The sequence below is a fragment of the Pelmatolapia mariae genome, linkage group LG3_W, assembly GCF_036321145.2.
Source record: "Pelmatolapia mariae isolate MD_Pm_ZW linkage group LG3_W, Pm_UMD_F_2, whole genome shotgun sequence".
In the NCBI taxonomy this organism is placed as follows: domain Eukaryota; kingdom Metazoa; phylum Chordata; class Actinopteri; order Cichliformes; family Cichlidae; genus Pelmatolapia; species Pelmatolapia mariae.
Window position 1 is genome coordinate 85,692,825 of NC_086229.1, and position 18,459 is coordinate 85,711,283.

General features: G+C 42.3%; 2 protein-coding genes across 3 annotated transcripts; both read right to left on the reverse strand.

Moving 5' to 3' along the window:
- Window positions 1-563: 563 nt before the first annotated feature.
- On the reverse strand, window positions 564-6,536 carry sb:cb1058 (uncharacterized protein LOC394209 homolog). 2 transcript variants are annotated; one of them, XM_063465347.1, is made up of 3 exons: window positions 6,453-6,536; window positions 3,139-3,887; window positions 564-1,745 (listed from the first exon to the last, which is right to left on the reverse strand). In XM_063465347.1, exons 2-3 carry the CDS (start codon window positions 3,790-3,792, stop codon window positions 1,593-1,595), a joined length of 807 nt encoding a protein of 268 aa, XP_063321417.1. In that variant the 5' UTR covers window positions 3,793-3,887; window positions 6,453-6,536; the 3' UTR covers window positions 564-1,592. The 2 variants fall into 2 exon arrangements, with proteins under 2 accessions (XP_063321417.1, XP_063321423.1); XM_063465353.1 differs by having other exon boundaries at window positions 3,139-3,884; window positions 6,453-6,492.
- A 6,683-nt stretch (window positions 6,537-13,219) lies between these two features.
- On the reverse strand, window positions 13,220-18,260 carry b3gat3 (beta-1,3-glucuronyltransferase 3 (glucuronosyltransferase I)). The gene is made up of 8 exons (XM_063470161.1): window positions 18,106-18,260; window positions 17,631-17,738; window positions 17,322-17,502; window positions 17,045-17,228; window positions 16,789-16,950; window positions 16,613-16,699; window positions 16,024-16,227; window positions 13,220-15,775 (listed from the first exon to the last, which is right to left on the reverse strand). Exons 2-8 carry the CDS (start codon window positions 17,722-17,724, stop codon window positions 15,677-15,679), a joined length of 1,011 nt encoding a protein of 336 aa, XP_063326231.1. The 5' UTR covers window positions 17,725-17,738; window positions 18,106-18,260; the 3' UTR covers window positions 13,220-15,676.
- Window positions 18,261-18,459: the final 199 nt, after the last annotated feature.

Below are 18,459 nucleotides of genomic sequence, written 5' to 3' on the forward strand. Positions count from 1 at the left end.
TTGCTGTACCTGTCTTTGCACTTCTGGACAGAGCTCTCCGATGTTGTTCCTGGGATCTGCTGGAGCCACTCGCCACATCTTCTCAAGCTCTTCTCTGAGCCCTTGGTATTTCTCAAGCTTCGCGTGTTCCTTCTTCCTGATGTTGCTGTCATTCGGTATTGCTACGTCTACCACTATGGCCGTCTTCCTCTGCTTGTCTAACACCACTGTGTACGGTTGGTTAGCCACCACCATTTTGTCCATATCTGGAAGGATATTAGCTCGGCCATTCTCCACCACCCTAGGGGGCATCTCCCATTTTGACCTCGGGACTTCTAGGTCATACTCGGCACAGATGTTTCTGTATACTGTGCTGGACACTTGGTTATGGCATTCCCTGTATGCCCTGCCTGCTACCATCTTGCACCCTGCTGTTATGGATCTCGTGCTTAGAGTACATATATATATATATATATATATATTTGCAGACATCTGTTCAGTATCTGTGAAGTGGATACAGGGCAATAAAAAATAGATGAATGAATGTTTGAAAATTAAAGACCATTTATTGCATTTTTGTCACATCTAAAAACGTCCATTATTAATAGTTCTTAAATACAGCCGTCAGTTTTACAAATCAAACACATAAAAAAGACACAACTTTGCATTCAAATAGAGATGCACTATTTAATATGACTTTTTTGACCAAAAATAAGCATTATCTTTTTCTGGACGGACATCTAAGCTTACACCTCCCTGCTCTGTCCCTTCAGGTTTAATAACCTTCACTAGAACACACACGCAGGGACCTCATGAGGAAAAAACTAAAAACCTGTAATAGATAACTCTTACATATTCCTTTGCACAAGGCTGGACCCTGTCCGTCTTTTTCACTTGCAATAAAGCCCACATAAATAATAGAATGTGTCCATAATAATGTGAATCCCTAATAAAGTTTAATTACTGATTTACTGCATACAATTGTGCATGTCCTACACTCATAAATAGCTTGTCTGATTAGGCAACGAGCACCACGGATAATCCTGCAGAAGTGTGTATTACTCCCCAGCTAAAGTCCATCAGTCAGCTGCTACGTTTTAAACTTTCCACCCCCTTTGGTTACACATCAACACTCGAGGAGTTTCACAGCGCTAAACCAAAGGAAGCAGCGATCATTTGCACTGCGAGCTCTTAGTAACGAACTGGATATTAAGAGCTAAAATGCTCTTACTTGACTAAAACTGGAGATTAGAAGGGTACCAGCAGCTGCTGAACTCAGTCACATAAAGACCAGGGATTTCTGTTCAGGCCAGTCTCATAGACTTCACTGTAAAACCAGCAGCCCATCGAGCTAAAGTGGATCCCTGCAGTTTGTGTCCTGACTAAGGTGCATCCTAATAAGGCGATAAAGGTTCAGCTGAGTAATTAAGACTCAGTAAGTTACATAACTGATTAATATTCCTGAGGTGATGACTCAGACATGTCATGTGGTAAATGTTATACAGGCAGGATTGTCCGATACTTTGCAGCAGTCACGGTAAAACACTGCATGACCCTGATATTATTAAATATTAAGAAGCCTCAAGCTTCATTGTCCATCTCTATCTCCATTTCTATTGAAATTCTGCTAACACTGAATTGTGCTGGTGCTTCTTCTTCGACGACGGTGAAGACGACGATGGCGAGGAGTTCACCGGTGCGAGTGTGACGCTGTAGAGGTTGGCGACGAAGGCCCCCCAGCCGCGGCGCAGTGCTCGGTCCAAGGCCTGGTGGGAACAGGAGGAATAAGGGTTAGCTACATTACAGCCACTGACAGGTGACAAGAAGAACCTCAGATGTAGTTACAATGTTACAATGATAAAGGCACTCCCCAATGGCAGCAGTCTCCCCTAGCAGGACATTGCATCACAGACAAAACAGCTCAGCAACACCTCAGGGAATATGACACAGCTGCTCGAGCGCCCTCGAAACTCTACATCACAGTCTGTTCGAGCATGTGTGAAACAATGGAGTAAACACCAACTGCTAGGACCCAAAGGATCACACCACAGGAGACCTCAGTGCTCTTGTGTCGATAATGAGTCAGTAATCAAAGCAGCTCCATGAAGCTGTTTTGTGACTGAGCTCTTCAGTCTTGAATTGAGTTTGTAGTTAGATGCTGAATTTAAATTGGCCAAGTGCTTCATTAAACAGTTAAAATAGTAATAAACATCTGGAAGTAGCCATTTGCTTAATATAAATGTATTACTGTAAGTTTTACTTCGAATTTTTACATATGTTGAATGATAACGTTTGACATTATCCTGCACTAGGCTCATTTCTTGTGCACTGAATAAAATGATTTTTCCTGGAATTCACTGGAATTCCTGTGTTCAGTATACAAATTAATGATTGTTTCTGTTGTGTCGCAGCACGGCTGCTTCCTGGGAAATTCCAAGAGACACACTATTGACTTTTTCTATAAAAAGAACCAATGAGCTTTATTATAGTCTAAAAGTCCATCTGGAAAATAATGAGCTCACTGGAAACAGGTTGTGAGCCGAGGCTGTGGTAACTCATGGCTAAATATTTAACCAGCGCCGCACACTGAGCAGAAACCAACCAATCGTCTGCAGAGCGGAGCTGATTAACAGCACTGGAATGTTTTTTCACGGTGTGGGGTTTAGCAGGCGGGTCAGCATCACCTGACCTCGTTCCACTGAGGACATGATAGAGGAGCCACAGGAATGTCACCTCTGTGTGTGTGTGTGTGTGTGTGTGTGTGTCAGCAGGAACAGAGATTCTTTACAATAACCTGCTTAATTTTTCGTCATTAAAAATGACGTAAAGGAAAAACTCATTTGGGGGTGACTTCATGTGCCGTGACACGCACCAGTGGCCGCTGGACCTTGGACGCGCAGTGGCAACATGTTATTAAGGTGATATGATAGTTTCCATGGCAGTTAATAACCCAGAGTGCATTACGTGGAGGATGGCGAGGGAGAACTTTACCCCTCTTGTCCACACATGCTGGGCGTGCAGTTATACAACCTTCAGCTTCGGCTTAAAGTTTAACCCGACGGAGCGAAGCTAAATATGGAGTTTATGTAAATGTGACAAACTGAAGAGGAAGTTGATACAAGTCTGCAGCCTAAAACAACACCGCACATTTTCTCTCACCTTGCGGTAATTTTTCCTCTTCACCACTTTCATCCCTTCCTCTTGCTCCTTCGTCATCCTCCTCTCCTCCTCCTCTTCGTCTTCTCTTCCTCTCTTCTTGTCTCGGATAAGGACTTGGTCGTCAGCGTCCTCCCGAGCCGGGAAGTGAACGAGCACGGGTTCCTTCTCCCTGCCCGCCTTTTCATTTTCTTCCTCCACCTTCTTCAGGTTCTCCATCTCTACCTCAATCTTCACCCTGATGTCCTCGGGGAAGTCAGCTGGACCCTCCGTGCCCAGGCTGGGCCTCTCCTCTCTGGCTGCGTCCTCCTCTGCTCTCCCCTCTTTCTGCTTCCTCCTGGAGCTTCTCCTCCACCTGCTGCTGCGGCGGCTGGGTTTCCTCCTCAGGAGGCTCTCATCGTCATCTTCCATCATGCCTTCGCTGAAGCCAAACACCTCGCCTTCTTCCTTCTCATCAGAACAGTGCACCGCGGTGATGGATGGGTCACTCGAGACTCCCTCCTCTATGTTGCAAACATTTACACCAGTCTCCTCTACCTCTGTGGCGGCCTCGGGCTCGTCGAGGCGACCGTAGAAGCCACTTGATTTGTCCAGAAACTTTGGGGCCCTGATGGAGCTTCGGACTGAGCTCATCCTGGAGTTCCTGCCAATAGCCATCTTTTTGTTATAGTTTCTTCGAGTTTCTGTCTGTCACTTCTTTTGGCCTCTGGTGCACTTTCTCACCCACTCCTTCTGCTCCTGGTTTGTTCCTGCTGAGAGAGGAGAGATTAGAGTTTAATGCTGTTACATAACCCTGCCCTCTGTCAAACACACAGTCTGATCCATTTCCATACAGGCAGCCAAAATTTCAGGAACAGTGATAGGAGATAAAAGCTGAAGGAAAAAGCGTAAAAGACCATAGACAAAAGATAATTACTTTTCACATCAATGTGAGTATGTGTGTGTTTTATCAGCCTCTCTGGATGGTAAGTACTGTACAACAGATATGCTATGCAGGCGTCACAAGAATGTCTGTGTTTGAATATCGGTGGCTGTGACCGAGGCTGGAGGTCAGAGTCAATGTTATCGGGGTTGTGATGATAACAGATGTCAAAAAACTGAACGCGCAGCATTCTTAGCGCTGAAGATAAACACACAGGGAGTCAGACAGCCGGATGTGCAGCCAAAATCAATGACTTCAGACTAACTGTCGGTGTCAGCGACCTGCTTGTCTGTCCATTCTCCACCTGTTCTGAAAGTTAGTCATACAATCTGCTTCAAACATTGGCATGTGTGTTTCGGGGGTCCCGTGTAAGCACAGTGCCAAATCACGGGCTGTTTGGATGAGTTTCTTATATTCTGGCTGTGTTGGAGTAGCTAATGACTGCTCCACTCCGTGTGCAGGAAGAGTAGCACGCGCACGCTCAGACGCAGGTGCTTTTGTCTCTGTGAGGACTTTTTTATTTTATTACCTCCACCAACGAGGTTATGTGCTGGTGGCGTTGGCACGGCTGATCCGCGTTAGTGCGTTAAAACAGGCTAATCCACGTTAACGAGTTAACGCAGATCAATCTGTGTAAGGGGTTACTCGGCGTTAACACATTAATGCAGCTTACACGCGTTAATGCTGTCATTATGACTAACGCGATTAACAATTAACCCATCTGGAGCGCAGACTGACTCAAAATCCCTGAAATGTCTCTGTCAACACATTTTGGGCAGTTTGTCCATTTTAATCGCATAATCATTAACCACGTTAACGCAGCCCTATTAGAAACTATTGCCAACATATTGAAACTTCCTTATAACTTCTAAAATATCATGTCACATTTGACCTCTGACCTCTACTTTATGATCAGTGGACTGACCTGTGTGTCACAGTGATTACAATGCTATATAGAGCTATTTAAAATGACAATAGGTTTCTAAACATTTAAGCGAATTTTACTAAACAATGAAATGAATGCTACAAATGTACAATATCCGCATAAAGAATAAACAATACGAAACGACACTTATTGCACTTGTTTTGTCCAAAAAGTCTACAGACCTACCTGTGTGTATGTGCGTGTCTTTGTGGGGACCAAATATTGGAAGTTTACTGTACTTGTTGGGACCAAAATCCTGGTCAAACAAGTTTGAAGGCATTTTTGAGACTCAAAATATGGTTTTAGTGACAGGGTTGCATTTGGGTTATGTTTAGGGTAAGGGTTAGGGCTAGGCATTCATTTTTCAAGGTTAGGGTAAGTGGCTCGGCAAAGTTCAACTTTATTGTCTTACATTTGTCGGCTACTCTTATTTTTCTCTCTCCTTTAAACCGCTACTCATATTAACGCATTCATCATTTTAATTTTAACCCTAAAAACAACTTGAAACGTTCAAACAAGCATTGCAAGGGCAACACGAGGTTCTACACTCAACTGCAGCAGGAACCGTTTTTCCAGTTTCAAAGATTTTGGAGTTTTCTCTGAGAAATGACGGCTCTCAAGAAAGCAACACAAACAACGAGTGTCTCTTAGAGCGCTCCTCCTTTGAGGCCCTCAATGATCATTGCTTGCTCGACTGTTGTGTGAATTAACAGGAAGTCATGTTAATCAACTTACAGATGTGCCTTTGGGGCAGAATTGCAACTGCAGCAAAAGCTTCGCTTGCACTGTCCGCCTGGTGGGAGAGCGTCACAGTTTTAATTAATAAAAGCGGCCAAACAAACATGTGTGTTAGCCCAGGATGAGGCAAGAAATCAGCTGCTGTGACATCACTGATTGCGCTGCTGCTAGAAGCGAGACGTACTCAGGGGTTTTGACCCTGCAGTGAAAAAGTGCAAGATCGCTTCCCCCCCTCTGTGATCACGCTGTTAATTACCTTGTAAACCGTTTCATCGCAAGTTACATAATAACCAAGTCCACACTAATGCTTCTCTGAAGGAGTACACTTCCTGCTAATAACCAGAAACCACAGACATATTTGGTGTTCTTTTCAGATCAACTTTGTTTTTGAAAACAAATTAAGACTTTGGATTGTTACAAGGGTGGCAAACAGAAGAGGAAACAAAAAAAACTTCCTTCTGTGCTCTGACAAACATGTCCTGGAAATCTTGAAGACTTGCGAAGTGCAGGTAACGTTTCATATAATGTGCAGATTGCAAAATAAAGAATGAAAGGTGTTGTGTAATAGGAGGCGAATAAAGAAAAGGATGCCTTAATTAAAGTGTTAAAAATTAAACAGGGCTGAGAAGCAGCCTAATACTGACAGCATTAAACAGGAGTGAACGGAAATGCCTGCTACCACATATTTAACAGTAACGCATTCAACAGGTGAAGAAATAGTTGGAGCCTTACCAGATCTCTCGCTCTCGTCTCTTTCCCCTCTCGGTGTGTGAGTCTGAGTGAGTGACACGGAGCCGGGAGCGCAGCTTATTGCCCTCATACACGTCACACGCCAACCCTGCCCAGACCTGCAGAGTGTTCGTCACTGGTACAAACACACACACACACACACACACGCTGACAAATGCTGTAAAACACTCTCGCTATCAAAGACTCTTTCTCTCCCTCTCTCCACCTACACACACACCTTGTCATTACGTCCTTGAACACACACTGACTTAGAGATAAAGCCATGTATTAAACAGGTCAAATATTAACTTAAAAATCTCAGCAGCAGCAGCGCACGTCCTACCTTTGCTGGCTAAACCTGCAGGGTCCAGCTTTAAAAACTTTGCAGGGATGCAGCGGTGGGTCAAGTCAACAAAGTTTTGCCTTCAATGCTCAATGCACCAAGGTCTCCATGGTCAAATAAATGATTTATTGGTCCGAGATGGACACAAAGCCTTATGACTTAGAAACTATGATCATTCAATCTCTGATTTACCTCATACTTTGTTTTAGACAGCTCTTTATAGATTAACCTTTTATAAAAACTCTATTAACTTTATTCTGCCTGTGAGCTCAGTTATTACACTCTTATGCATTACAACACATACAGTGGGGACTCTGTCTATCCTGGTAGTCCTGGAGAGGCTTACCTGAACAGTCTCTGAACTTTTTGGATACTACTCTGGATACTAGGACTTCCTCCCACAGTCCAACAATATGTAATTAGTGAGGTTGGGTTAAATGTTAGCCCTGTGACAGTCTGGCGACCTGTCCAAAGTACAAAAACTATTTACATACTGCATTAATCGATCATTTTATAATCAAATTATCTGGAATATACATTTCTCTTTCATTCAGTTAGCACTTTATCATCAGCTGGTTATGTTAACAGGACAATTCATCACTCGCTTGGTGTCCAGATATCAGAATGAATCAACTTACTTCAGTTTCTCGCCACACTTTTTAACCAGGCTGCCTGTCATGTGGTCTATGTCTGCGGTTGCAGTTTTGTCTTTGTTTTTGTCTGTGAGTTTGTTCTATTGTTTTGAGCTTATTATTAGCTGTGATGGAATGACAGGAATAGTTGTCCTTATCCTCCTTCCCATGAGAAGATCAGTTGGACTGTATCCATTTGCCAGTGGAGTGGCATGGTAGGCCATAAGGGCAAAATAAGGATTGCCAGAGTTCTTCACTTCTTCACAGAATGTGTTGTTAACATCAGTAATATAACATTTATGTACCATTCTGAACTGTATTAAGTTAGTGTAGATATGTTGCATGACCTAAACTAGACTGACTGATATGTAGAGAACAACTATAGCTTTTCCACTCTTGCACGAATCTTTGTCGTGATTCAAATTGAAGGCGTTCCTGTGAAACATGTTATTCTCTCAAAACACAGATATATTCATCCAAACACAAATAACACATTAATCTCTCTGCAAATCTTGCACAAAATCTCCCGTAACTGGTTGCATTTTTGATTTGTTTGCCACAAAAAAGACAGCTGTTTAAAAACACTTAAAACTTTGTCTTTTTAGAATAAGTGAGGGTTGCTAGAGTAGCAAAATGAGATCAAGCAATTTGTTCTGAAAATCAAAGCGTCTGCTTCATGTGTGTTTTTTGGTTTTTTGTTTGTTTTTTCTTTTGCCGTATCCACCTGTTTTTATCCACGGTGCCTGCAATGATTTTTAAATCCAGCAGATGTCGCTATTAAGCAACACACCAACACGGTGTAAACACAGTAAGGGTCATGTAGCACACACCCTGTGAGGCCTCATCTACCCATCACTAGTCTGACCTGATCTGATAAAACAGTTAAGTTTGTTTCTGTCACTTTGTGCAGATCTAAAAGGTCTTATAACTTATAGCTGCTGCATGCTAAGTGGGCTAATTTTTATGAATTGTGGGTGCAGCTCTGTGCAGCTAACCAGCAGGTTAACTTTAGTTATGTCTGTTGTAGATTCATCACTCTGGTCTCCAGCCGTGGAGCTACAGAACACAGGGAAACACAGGGAAGAGGTATCCTGCCATAAATCCTATACATAGAAAAGTAGTAATGAAGATGAAATGGGAGTCAGAACTCCATATGAGTTTTTCTGAGTTGTTCTGGGAGGGAGCGGTAAGGGCCATTAATTCGTCTTGTAGTTGTGCCAGACTTTCATTAATACAATTTAAAGTTTTCCACAGATTACACTACAGTAAAGAAAAATTGTCAAAATTATACCCTGCTAAATTTGATGATAAATGTAACAGATGCTCACAGATACCTTGCAATCTTACTCATATGTTCTGGGCGTGCCCTAGGTTGTCTGAATTTTGGCATCAATTCTTCAAAATAATTTCGGATATATTGGGTATAAAATTGACTCCGACTCCACATATCGCTATATTTGGCAAACCACCAAATAACCTTCATACTACAGCTATTCAAAATAACCTTATTGCCTTTGCTTCTCTCATCGCTAGAAAAAGAATTTTGTTGTTGTGGAAATCATCTCAGCCACCATTAATTAAAGTCTGGCTACAGGATATCTTAGGACTCTTAAAATTGGAGAAGATAAAATTCTCCATCAGAGGCTCATCGGATAGATTTTTTACTCACTGGAAACCATTACTTAAATACTTAGAAAAGTTACCAGCACGAGAAATCTCTCTGTAGCCCACCATATGACATTGTACAAATTTTTCTGCTATTCCCGGCAGTGGCTGTTTACCTTATAAGAATATTCTATTTAAAGATATTCCAGCATTATTAATTTATTTTGACCGAGGAGCAAGTAATCATTAATATTAATATTGTTACTATTGTTCGTTAAGATTTATATCAATATTGATTAATGTTAAGACCTTGTTTTTTGAGGCTAGCAGATGTTAATGTTAATATTAAACTATAAGGATACGTACTATTGTCTTATTGTTGATTTTTTTTTTGTATGGGTTTTGTATTTTTTGTATGGGTCAATTCATTTTCTCTGTAACATTCATTTTTATATTATTGGGAGGGAGTGGGGGGTATTCAGGTACTCATCCTGTTTATGTTTTTTTTTTTGTATGCTATAAAAAAAAGAAAAAGGAAAAGATTATTACTTCTATATGTACTTATGTGTTTTATGACAGTTTGGTATTGAAAAATAAAGGGACAATAGAAAAGTGGTAATGGTAAAGTAGTTGTACATAAACTTTTTCTGGAGTAAAAGTACACATGTTCTATATTAACAAACATTTCAAACTCTGTGTAATTGTTTAGTCGTTGAAGTGTACACCACAGCTGGAGCTAATTCACTCAATCACACCATAATTTATTATTTGATTAATAGTTTTATATGAATCTTTTAGTTCTGCTGAATAGCATGAGAACATAAAAACATTTTTATAGCTTCTCTGTTTTTGAATGAATCAAAAATCACCATGAAAGAGCTGATCTGTGCTACACATCAGTAACCTGCTGTCTTGAGGGTTTGTTGACTTTTTGAAGGTGAAGTTTGCCAATTTAACGTTACCTGTTGTTTCCACTGAGCACCGGTGGATGCACTGATTTATCACTGGTATTTCTACATCAGCAGTATTGTTTTACTCCCTTAAAACGTACGTAGCTTTTTGTTCTCTCCACAGATGGCACAATAGATGTTGATGTAGCCCTGAATCTCCCTTGTGGACGTGTAACTTAGTGTCGCGGAGGGTATGTAGTGCTCTTCTCTGGTCAAATTTGGACAAGCACGCCCAAAGATCAATCATTTGTTTGGCCTCGTCCTCTCTCCACAAGGCAAATAATTGGTCACGTTCTAATGAAAGTTTTAATGAAAGGAAGAGCTTCACAAATTAAAGTGCACTTGCAGTACTTAGGGAGGTGTCGTTTCAGTGCAGACAATCCCACCAAACGCTTTCAAAGCATACAAATGTGGCATGAACTGGATTCAGTAGAGCATCCCTGTTTTTTAGTTACACGATGAACACAAAGAGGGTGTTGCACCAAAGACCTCACTGTGCTCGGATTTCTAGCAGACTGCTGTCTGCAGCTTGTACGAAAGACGTCTGCAAACACTCGGCATTGACACAATCGCACTTCAAATCTATGAGTCAAAACGAGTCAAATGATCCACAGGAAGACCAAAGCCAGTGTCAGAGACCTTTTATATGGTCTGAACATAAAACTGTGCCATACGTCGATATCAGACTGCACATTCCTTCCTACGATCCCACATTCCTAGCTCTGTGAGAAAACAGTCTTCCAGATATGCCGGAGGCCTCCTGGATTTGGATGGGAAATGCCTCCTAAAATCAGAAGTCTGCTGGCTGGCCTCTGGCTGAACAGTGTCTGAAACAGGTTCTTAGGCGAAGCCTCAGGTGGATCAGTAGAAGTTTCTGGTGCCCCAGGAGTCCTTGAAAGATTGTAACTATTTCTTATCAGTGTGCTTATCTTGGCTAGCAAGGTCTTGGGTCCAAATCCACCTGCAGCCTGTCTGTGTAGTTTGCATTTTCTCCTAGTGTCTGCATGGTTTCTCTCCGGGTACTCTGGCTTATTCTCATAGTCAAAAGACAGTTAGTGGGTCAATTGGTCATTCTAAATTAGCCATAGGTGTGAACGGTTGTCAGTTCCTGTGTTGGTCCTGTGACAGGCTGGGACCTGTCCAGGGTGTACCCTGTGCCTCACCCTAGGACAGCTAGGCTACAGCCCAGCTGTGAGCCCAAAATGGATAAGCAGAAGAAAATGGTTAGATAGCTTTAACCATGTAAAGAAAACACAAAAATCAGACACATGATGGCAAAACATACATGATTGCTCTTTTCTCCCCTTTTCTGTTCATAAATGAATCTCAGAGTCTCAGAATCTCAATTTGGGATGACAATTAAGAATCATGCGCATCTCATTTGCGTTACTGATACTGAAAACAAGAAGGACAGACAACATTATCATCAGAGTATTACGACAATTAAACACTGGACCATATTTCTCTTCTGACTTTCCACAGGAAAGGTTAGTTTCCCAGCTGCAACTCATATCTGAGACCTCAACCCTGTGAGTGGATGTCTGTCTGTGATAAATACTGTTTACCACAAAAAGCAACAAAGTAAAAGACAAACACCTGATGAAAAAATACAGCTGTGTCGACATATTTGTCTCCGTGCACATATATGAATACTAATTTCTTATGTGTGGATTATATCCCAAATGTGAAGCAATTAGTGTTTCACAAATGATACACAGACAAAGAATTTTCTCAGATGATAACATTGGAAATAATTTACCAGCTTAGTACTTTCAGAAAATGTGTTGTTAACATCAGTAATATAACATTTATGTACCATTCTGAACTGTATTAAGTTAGTGTAGATACGTTGCCTGGCCTAAACTAGACTGACTGATATGCAGAGAACAACTATAGTTTTTCCACTCTTGCACGAATCTTGGTCGTGATTCAAATTGAAGGCGTTCCTGCAAAACATGTTATCATCTCAAAACACAGATACATTCATCCAAACACAACTAACGCATTAATCTCTCTGCAAATCTTGCACAAAATCTCCTGTAATTGGTTGCATCCTTGATTTGCTCGCCACAAAGAAGACAGCCATTTAAAAACCACACGTGAGTCAGTGTAACACCCTGAACTGTTAACTTCTAATGCAGGTAAACCCTGCAGCAGGAATGTGTGTATACGGATTAAAATCAGTTAGCCTGGTCAATGATATGGTAGTGTTTGCACAGTGAACACTTTGTCTGGGTGGGACTGGGAGCTGTTTAACTCTGTATGTGTGTGTGTCAATGCCTGCTTTTTTGCCCGTGTCACGTTTAATAGCCCTTTGTGCACCTTCATGTAAACGCATGCAGAGGGTTCCTCTGCAGCTGTGATGACACACCATCAGGAACACACAGAGATTAAAAGGAGTTTAATGATGTGTTATTCATGACAGTGAAGCTCATACTTTTAGAGGTAATAATAAAACTTCTTTCAGTATCACCACTAATATCGTCTACTGCGTGTGCGTGCAGCTGCACTTGTGACTCATCGTGGACCAACAGTGGCGTGCATGTAGCTCTGACTTCAGCTCCTCTTACTCATCTCCCACTGCATCTTCATCTTGGAGTCCCTCCGCGAGTACACCTCCACACGCTCCAAATATAGTCACCAAGTGGGCCGCTTCCCCTTAGAGAGGGCGTACCAGCTGTCAATCACACAACTTCAGCTGTTCTGAGGTTAGAGAATCCCCGCCCACGAGAGAGTAATCACCCATGACTGAGCAGGTTGCCATGGTCGCTGTCAGGCACAGACAAGTTGGGGCTTGGTATCTGGACAGTGAGGTGAGGATGTGGTGAATGTGCAGAACATTCGGCTGGAAGACGGCGTTATAGACGGTGCTAGGTGCAGACAACGTGATAAAAATAACAGACACGCTGCGTGACAGGTCAGAGGAGAGGGACCAAGTCATATATCACAGCTTGACTACTGAAAGTGACACGCTCAGACAGAGAACAGATGCGCACAATGAATGTGGCGTGTCAAGTCAGCAGCTTTTAAACACCTTGGGCTCAAAGTCCAAAAGGTGTTGGCCCTGAAAACTCGCTGCAGGGAGCAAAAGTTAAACGCCTCCAAAGCCTGTCTCACCGGAGACTACCTCCATGATTTTCAATATAACTGCTGTTTAAAAAAAAACAACAACTAATTTTAAAGACAAAAAAGCTTCACTTAAGTTCAAAAGAACTAGAGACAAACAAAAGTGACAAAACGTGTTTTTCATTACTTTTATTTCCAAGGCCAGGGACAGACATGATCACACTGTACAATGTAAAGAACAGTAATAAATACAATATACACCAGTAGAGAAGTTACTTACAGGCACTAATTACACGTAAGCAGGCACTAGCTGTTTTTACAGCGTCTGTTGAACTGCAGGAAGTGTGGAAGATGACGAAGCACAGCTCAAGTTTTCATATACGGCTATCTTTAAGTACCAGGGATTTCCTGCCCGCTGGAGGCAAATTCAAGTGTTTTTCTGATCGCAGCAGTGTCGAAATGTAACATGTTTGTTTATTGCGTAACTCGTTTATATGCGCTTCAGCAGAGTTGTTTGTTTAATCACTGCCTTAAATGGTTTCCACTTTAAAAGCATCACTAAAGCTGCTCACAAAACACTGGGTTAAACTAGCTGTGGTGTGATGACACCAGTTACAACCCAGAACTTGTGCATTGGGTGTGGAACAGTTACACAGGTGTTTGTCCTGCCCGTGTTGCTAAGTTGCACCACTTTGTCTGCAACACGGGTTGTTGAGGGCTTAATAAAGACGCAACAGCAAGTCGTCCGTGGGGTTTGTTCACTGCTCGGCATGTTTAGAGAGCACTGTTTCAGTCATGGATATTTTTATTGTTAAAAAAGACGTAAGTATCCACTGCCTTGGCTCTACAATGCTTAATCCTAGACATTGTTATTACAGTTTGAGTAAAGATTATTGACATTGCTTTGATGCTGATGACTTGTTTTTAGGGGTAAAAAGAAAAAAAAAGGAACTACATCCTGAATATTGACTTACAAACACAAAAATCAGAAGCCATGCATGAACTAAGTGCGCAGTTGTAGCTAATTCTCGGCCTGAAAACAGAAACGACACTGAAGGCTGCACTGCTAAACCAGGGTACACATTATATCCATGTGATTGAGGGACCAGAGCCAAACCTGGGACCATATAAACCCCTGTCCATTCAAAACTGTGAAGGATGCAGACTCTTGAGCCTGAACAATATACTGTTTGCTAATATTATCGGCCGATATCACAGATATATCTGTATCATTTCATGTTCTTTATACAAAACATAAAGCTGAAAAAGACCTAGGTGATTTAGAAATCTTGTCACAGCAAAGTAGCTAAGACGGCTAATTCCTGGAAAGCATACTCTAGAAATATGTATTTACACGTATGAGGAATATCGGCCGATATCAGTATCAGGTTTTTTTTTTGTTTTTGTTTTTTTAAACCCCCTAAATATCGGTATCTACCACAAATGTCCTGTATCTGTCAGAGACTAGTAGACACTTCCCTTGTTAATCACTTGTATATAAAAATAACAGTTTGCACAAAACGCTTAGACATGAGCTCAAATAAGCAGCTCAGTATCACTAAACATAAAATTCAGACCCAGAATTGAAAAAAAGGAAAATGTGTTTGGTGATCTCAGTTCTGAAATCATCACCAGCCCCATTCTGCTGTGTTAACAAAACTGGGGTGATAAACAGTCCAACACCTTCAAAGTAACCTTTCATACTTCATTATCACACCCACACTACTAAAATGTATATGAGGGTCCTCTGAGCTGCTCCCTTACTTCCCATGGGGTCATCCTTGCAGACTTAACCCTTGGGACTGCATTTGTGTCACCTCCTAGTCCCAACCCGGGGATCTTTGGCATGCTAGGCAAAGGTTTTACCCACAATAACATGAAGCCACAAACATTTATGATCATCAAACAATAATGATAAAATGCAGTAGTTTTTTCCCCCCTACAAGGCAGTTTGTGAATGAGACACTCACAAAAAATGACAAGCTTGGTTGTCTGTATTTCCCCCCTTCTTTCTTCATCGTCATATTGACTCAACTCACTATTTAAAAAAATGAAATGAAAAACCAAATCTTCCTTTTTAAAATACCACTCGATGTTTTGGAAAAGGTATATACACGGTTTCTGCCTGTCACATCATTTATACATCCAGCCCCTGATAAAAACATCTAACTGCTGCCGGGAACGGGAAACATCACAGGCGTCTAACTGAGCTACAAGTAAACAGAAGTGATACAAGACGACCCTGCTATGAGACGCACCCTCCCTCCAGTTTTAAGCCACAATGTTCCAGCAGGAGAACAGCATGGCTTCACAAACTAATACACTGGCGCCCCCATCAGGTAGTAGTTTAACATTGACACTGACTGTACTGCTAAACAAGGATTGCAAACTCAAAAACAAAAAAGACGCACACACTAACATACAATCAGCACAGTTATGACAAAACACACACTCGATACACATCTATATTTACAACCGGGTGTAACAGTCTCTCAAAACCAGGTTCTCTTCTGTACTTTAGTGTTTACAGTATTTACAATGCAGTTACATATGCAGCATTAACAGCAGAATATAATCACACACTGTGTGTGCACATGTGTGTGAGTGTGTGTTGATGTGCATGTGTTTCTCTCAGACCTCCACAGCAGGGTCTGAACCCAGTCCCTGAGCCTGCAGCGCCTCCTCTCTCTTCATCTTCGGTTTCTCTGTCCGTGTGTGCCACACCAGCACCTGCAAAGCACACAAACACACTATTACTACACGTGACCTTATATATAAACTGTTACTAGAATCGTAATGCAACTACTGCAAATGCCAATGCACGAACACTTCTTTCTTAAAGGTCTCTTTTTCTGCAATTTCCATAAATCATAAAGAGAAAAGACTGAAGACTTCAAAACAAAGCATTTCACACTGAATCATCTGTTCTAAAATAATTATAGACAAGTCTTCATTCTTATCTTTTAACACACACGTACTTTAGTGCAGTTGTCTGCTTTGGGCTCCAGTTCATCCATGGTAACCAGTCCCTGAAGAAAGCTGCTTTCCAGCAAGCCCGTTGGTGCCTCTCCGTCAAAGCATGCCTCCGGATTGGCCAGGACCAATTTAAGGGAAACAGCGAAGCCCGCCATGTCGATCGGAAAGGGCCGACTGGGACGCCAGCCGGTATGGAAGCGAATGACCTTAAACAAACCATCGTAAATATGATCTCAGTATTTTAGATCAAATGAAAAAGCTGAAAAGCTTAGCTCTACTGTGTAATGCTGATTTTGCGTTTGTAAGCTGTGTAAACATGCTACTCCTGAATTTCTTTAAAGAATTATAATGTAGGGTTGGGTAATATGTTCAAATCTTACCACTGGCCACTGTCGGCCCATCATTTGCCAATTCAACAACATAAAACGAGACAGATGTGGCCATCGTGACAGCCATCATCCCCTGGATACCTTCAGAAACTCTCGAGTTTTTAATTTTTGGGGTCCCCCCACCCACCCACCAGGTGCAGTTAGATGCAGGGGATTTTTGCATCTTTAAAACAGCAGCATGGCAAAATGTCAATGACCTTACCTTTCCTCCTTCAACCACAGGCCTCTCATACTTCATTCCTCCAACCAGGCCCACCGGCCAAACTGACACCCGCTGTGTGCTCCTCATCTGAGGAAAAGAGAACATTTGTTCCCAGGCATCAGTAATAAGCCTAATAGTAAAAGACATAAACATAGTCACACACTTAAATATCCCACCTCCTCAAACAACTGCAGGCTGTATGTGTTATCATCATCAGCAAAGTACACCACTCCTTGCTGGTTATCCCCTCCTGGCTGAGCCCTCCTGTCCTCTCTAAGCCACCGTAGCCCTTCGTTTCTCTGCTCCACTCCACGGGGCTTGAGCCAGCTGGGGTCACCCTGAGCAGGAGAATGACTCAGTGTTTTTAAATAAGGAACAAAAAATTGCAAGAACGTGCATGGATAAGTTGCACGTTCAAAAAATTGAGCGAACCTCCTGTAGTTTGCGGTCCTTGGCGGTGGGCATGTGTAGGTGAGTGTAGGTCAGGCCGCTCTTCATCAGCAGGTCGGTCACCAGAGGCGTCTTGTGTGGCGAGTCCTCCACCAAGATCCAGTGAAGCCGAGGGACATGGAGAAAAGTCTGGGACATACGAGTCAGCTCGGCCTTCTGCACCAGCCTGAAAACAGATGGAAATCGGAGAGAGGGTGAGATCAGTGAAGGAATGCACAGCAGAGGGTGGACACCAAGTAACGGCCGCTTGGAAGACTACCTTGCATATGTCGGCGTGATAACAAAGATGGTGGGCAGGGACGGTTTGGCTGGCTGCTTCTGAGGTTGCTTTGTTACCTCCAACTTCCTCATCTCCTCCTGAAGACGGTGTAGTTCCCCACGCAGCCGAGATATGGTGCGGTCTTTAGGGAAGTCGTGTTCTGTACAGTCACAGCGCTGGCCTGCACAAACAAATCAAAGCAAAGTGAAGCTCTGCCACTCAGGTTTGCACATTTTTGACTCCTTTACACCTGCTGATGCTGAAATTTTATACCATTATTAATTCTGCTCATAGGTAGGATTCGCTTACCGAGCTGCATCAGTGCATAGATGAGGCCCAGGAGCGAGACCATGAAGTAGAGCAAAAATACAGTCTTCAGCTTTAGCTTCATCCTCGTTGCCATGGTGCCCTGACTAGCTGAAAGTTGACAGAAAGTGCAACCTGTTCACGCTTTTCTTATTAATCCAGTTGTTTATGTTCTGATGAAGTTGTGCAAGCTGTAACCGAGGAGCTAAACTGAGTTCAAATGTACCCAATTTGACACAGGCAACATTTAGCTTGCTAACAAGCTAAGAGGGAAAGCATTCCCATGCAGCGGGACGTTTCTGAGAAGCTAACTGAGGAAAAGTTGAAGCTGTGCACGGGTCAGTGTGGCCTAACTCCTGACGAGGTCGAATAACATGAATCTAAACTGAACTCAATGATAAACCAGTGGAAGCTAAGCTATATTAACCAGACAAGCACAAACATTCCCATTTTTTTTCTTTTCTTTTTTTTTTCTTACCGGAGGCGACAATCGGCGGAGCTGAGCGAAGCTCAGAGCTTCATGTCATTTTGGACAGATGTGAGCAAAGGCACCTCACAGCATCCATTCATTCGGCTCAACTATGACATTTTTTCTGCAGCTAATGTACCAACAGCGTCCGGTTTCTGTGCGACGCGAAAAGGACTCCCCCTCGGAACATTTAAAGCCACACAGACAGTTCCAGAAGCGGCACAGAAATCTGTGCAGCGTAAAAATGAAAGAAAAAAGTACTTATTATCAAATGAATTATCACTCATTTTGATTAAACAAATATTTTTAAAATCTTAAAAAGGAGGTTCACATAAGCAGCTCATTCTCTTGACAGTACTTTCG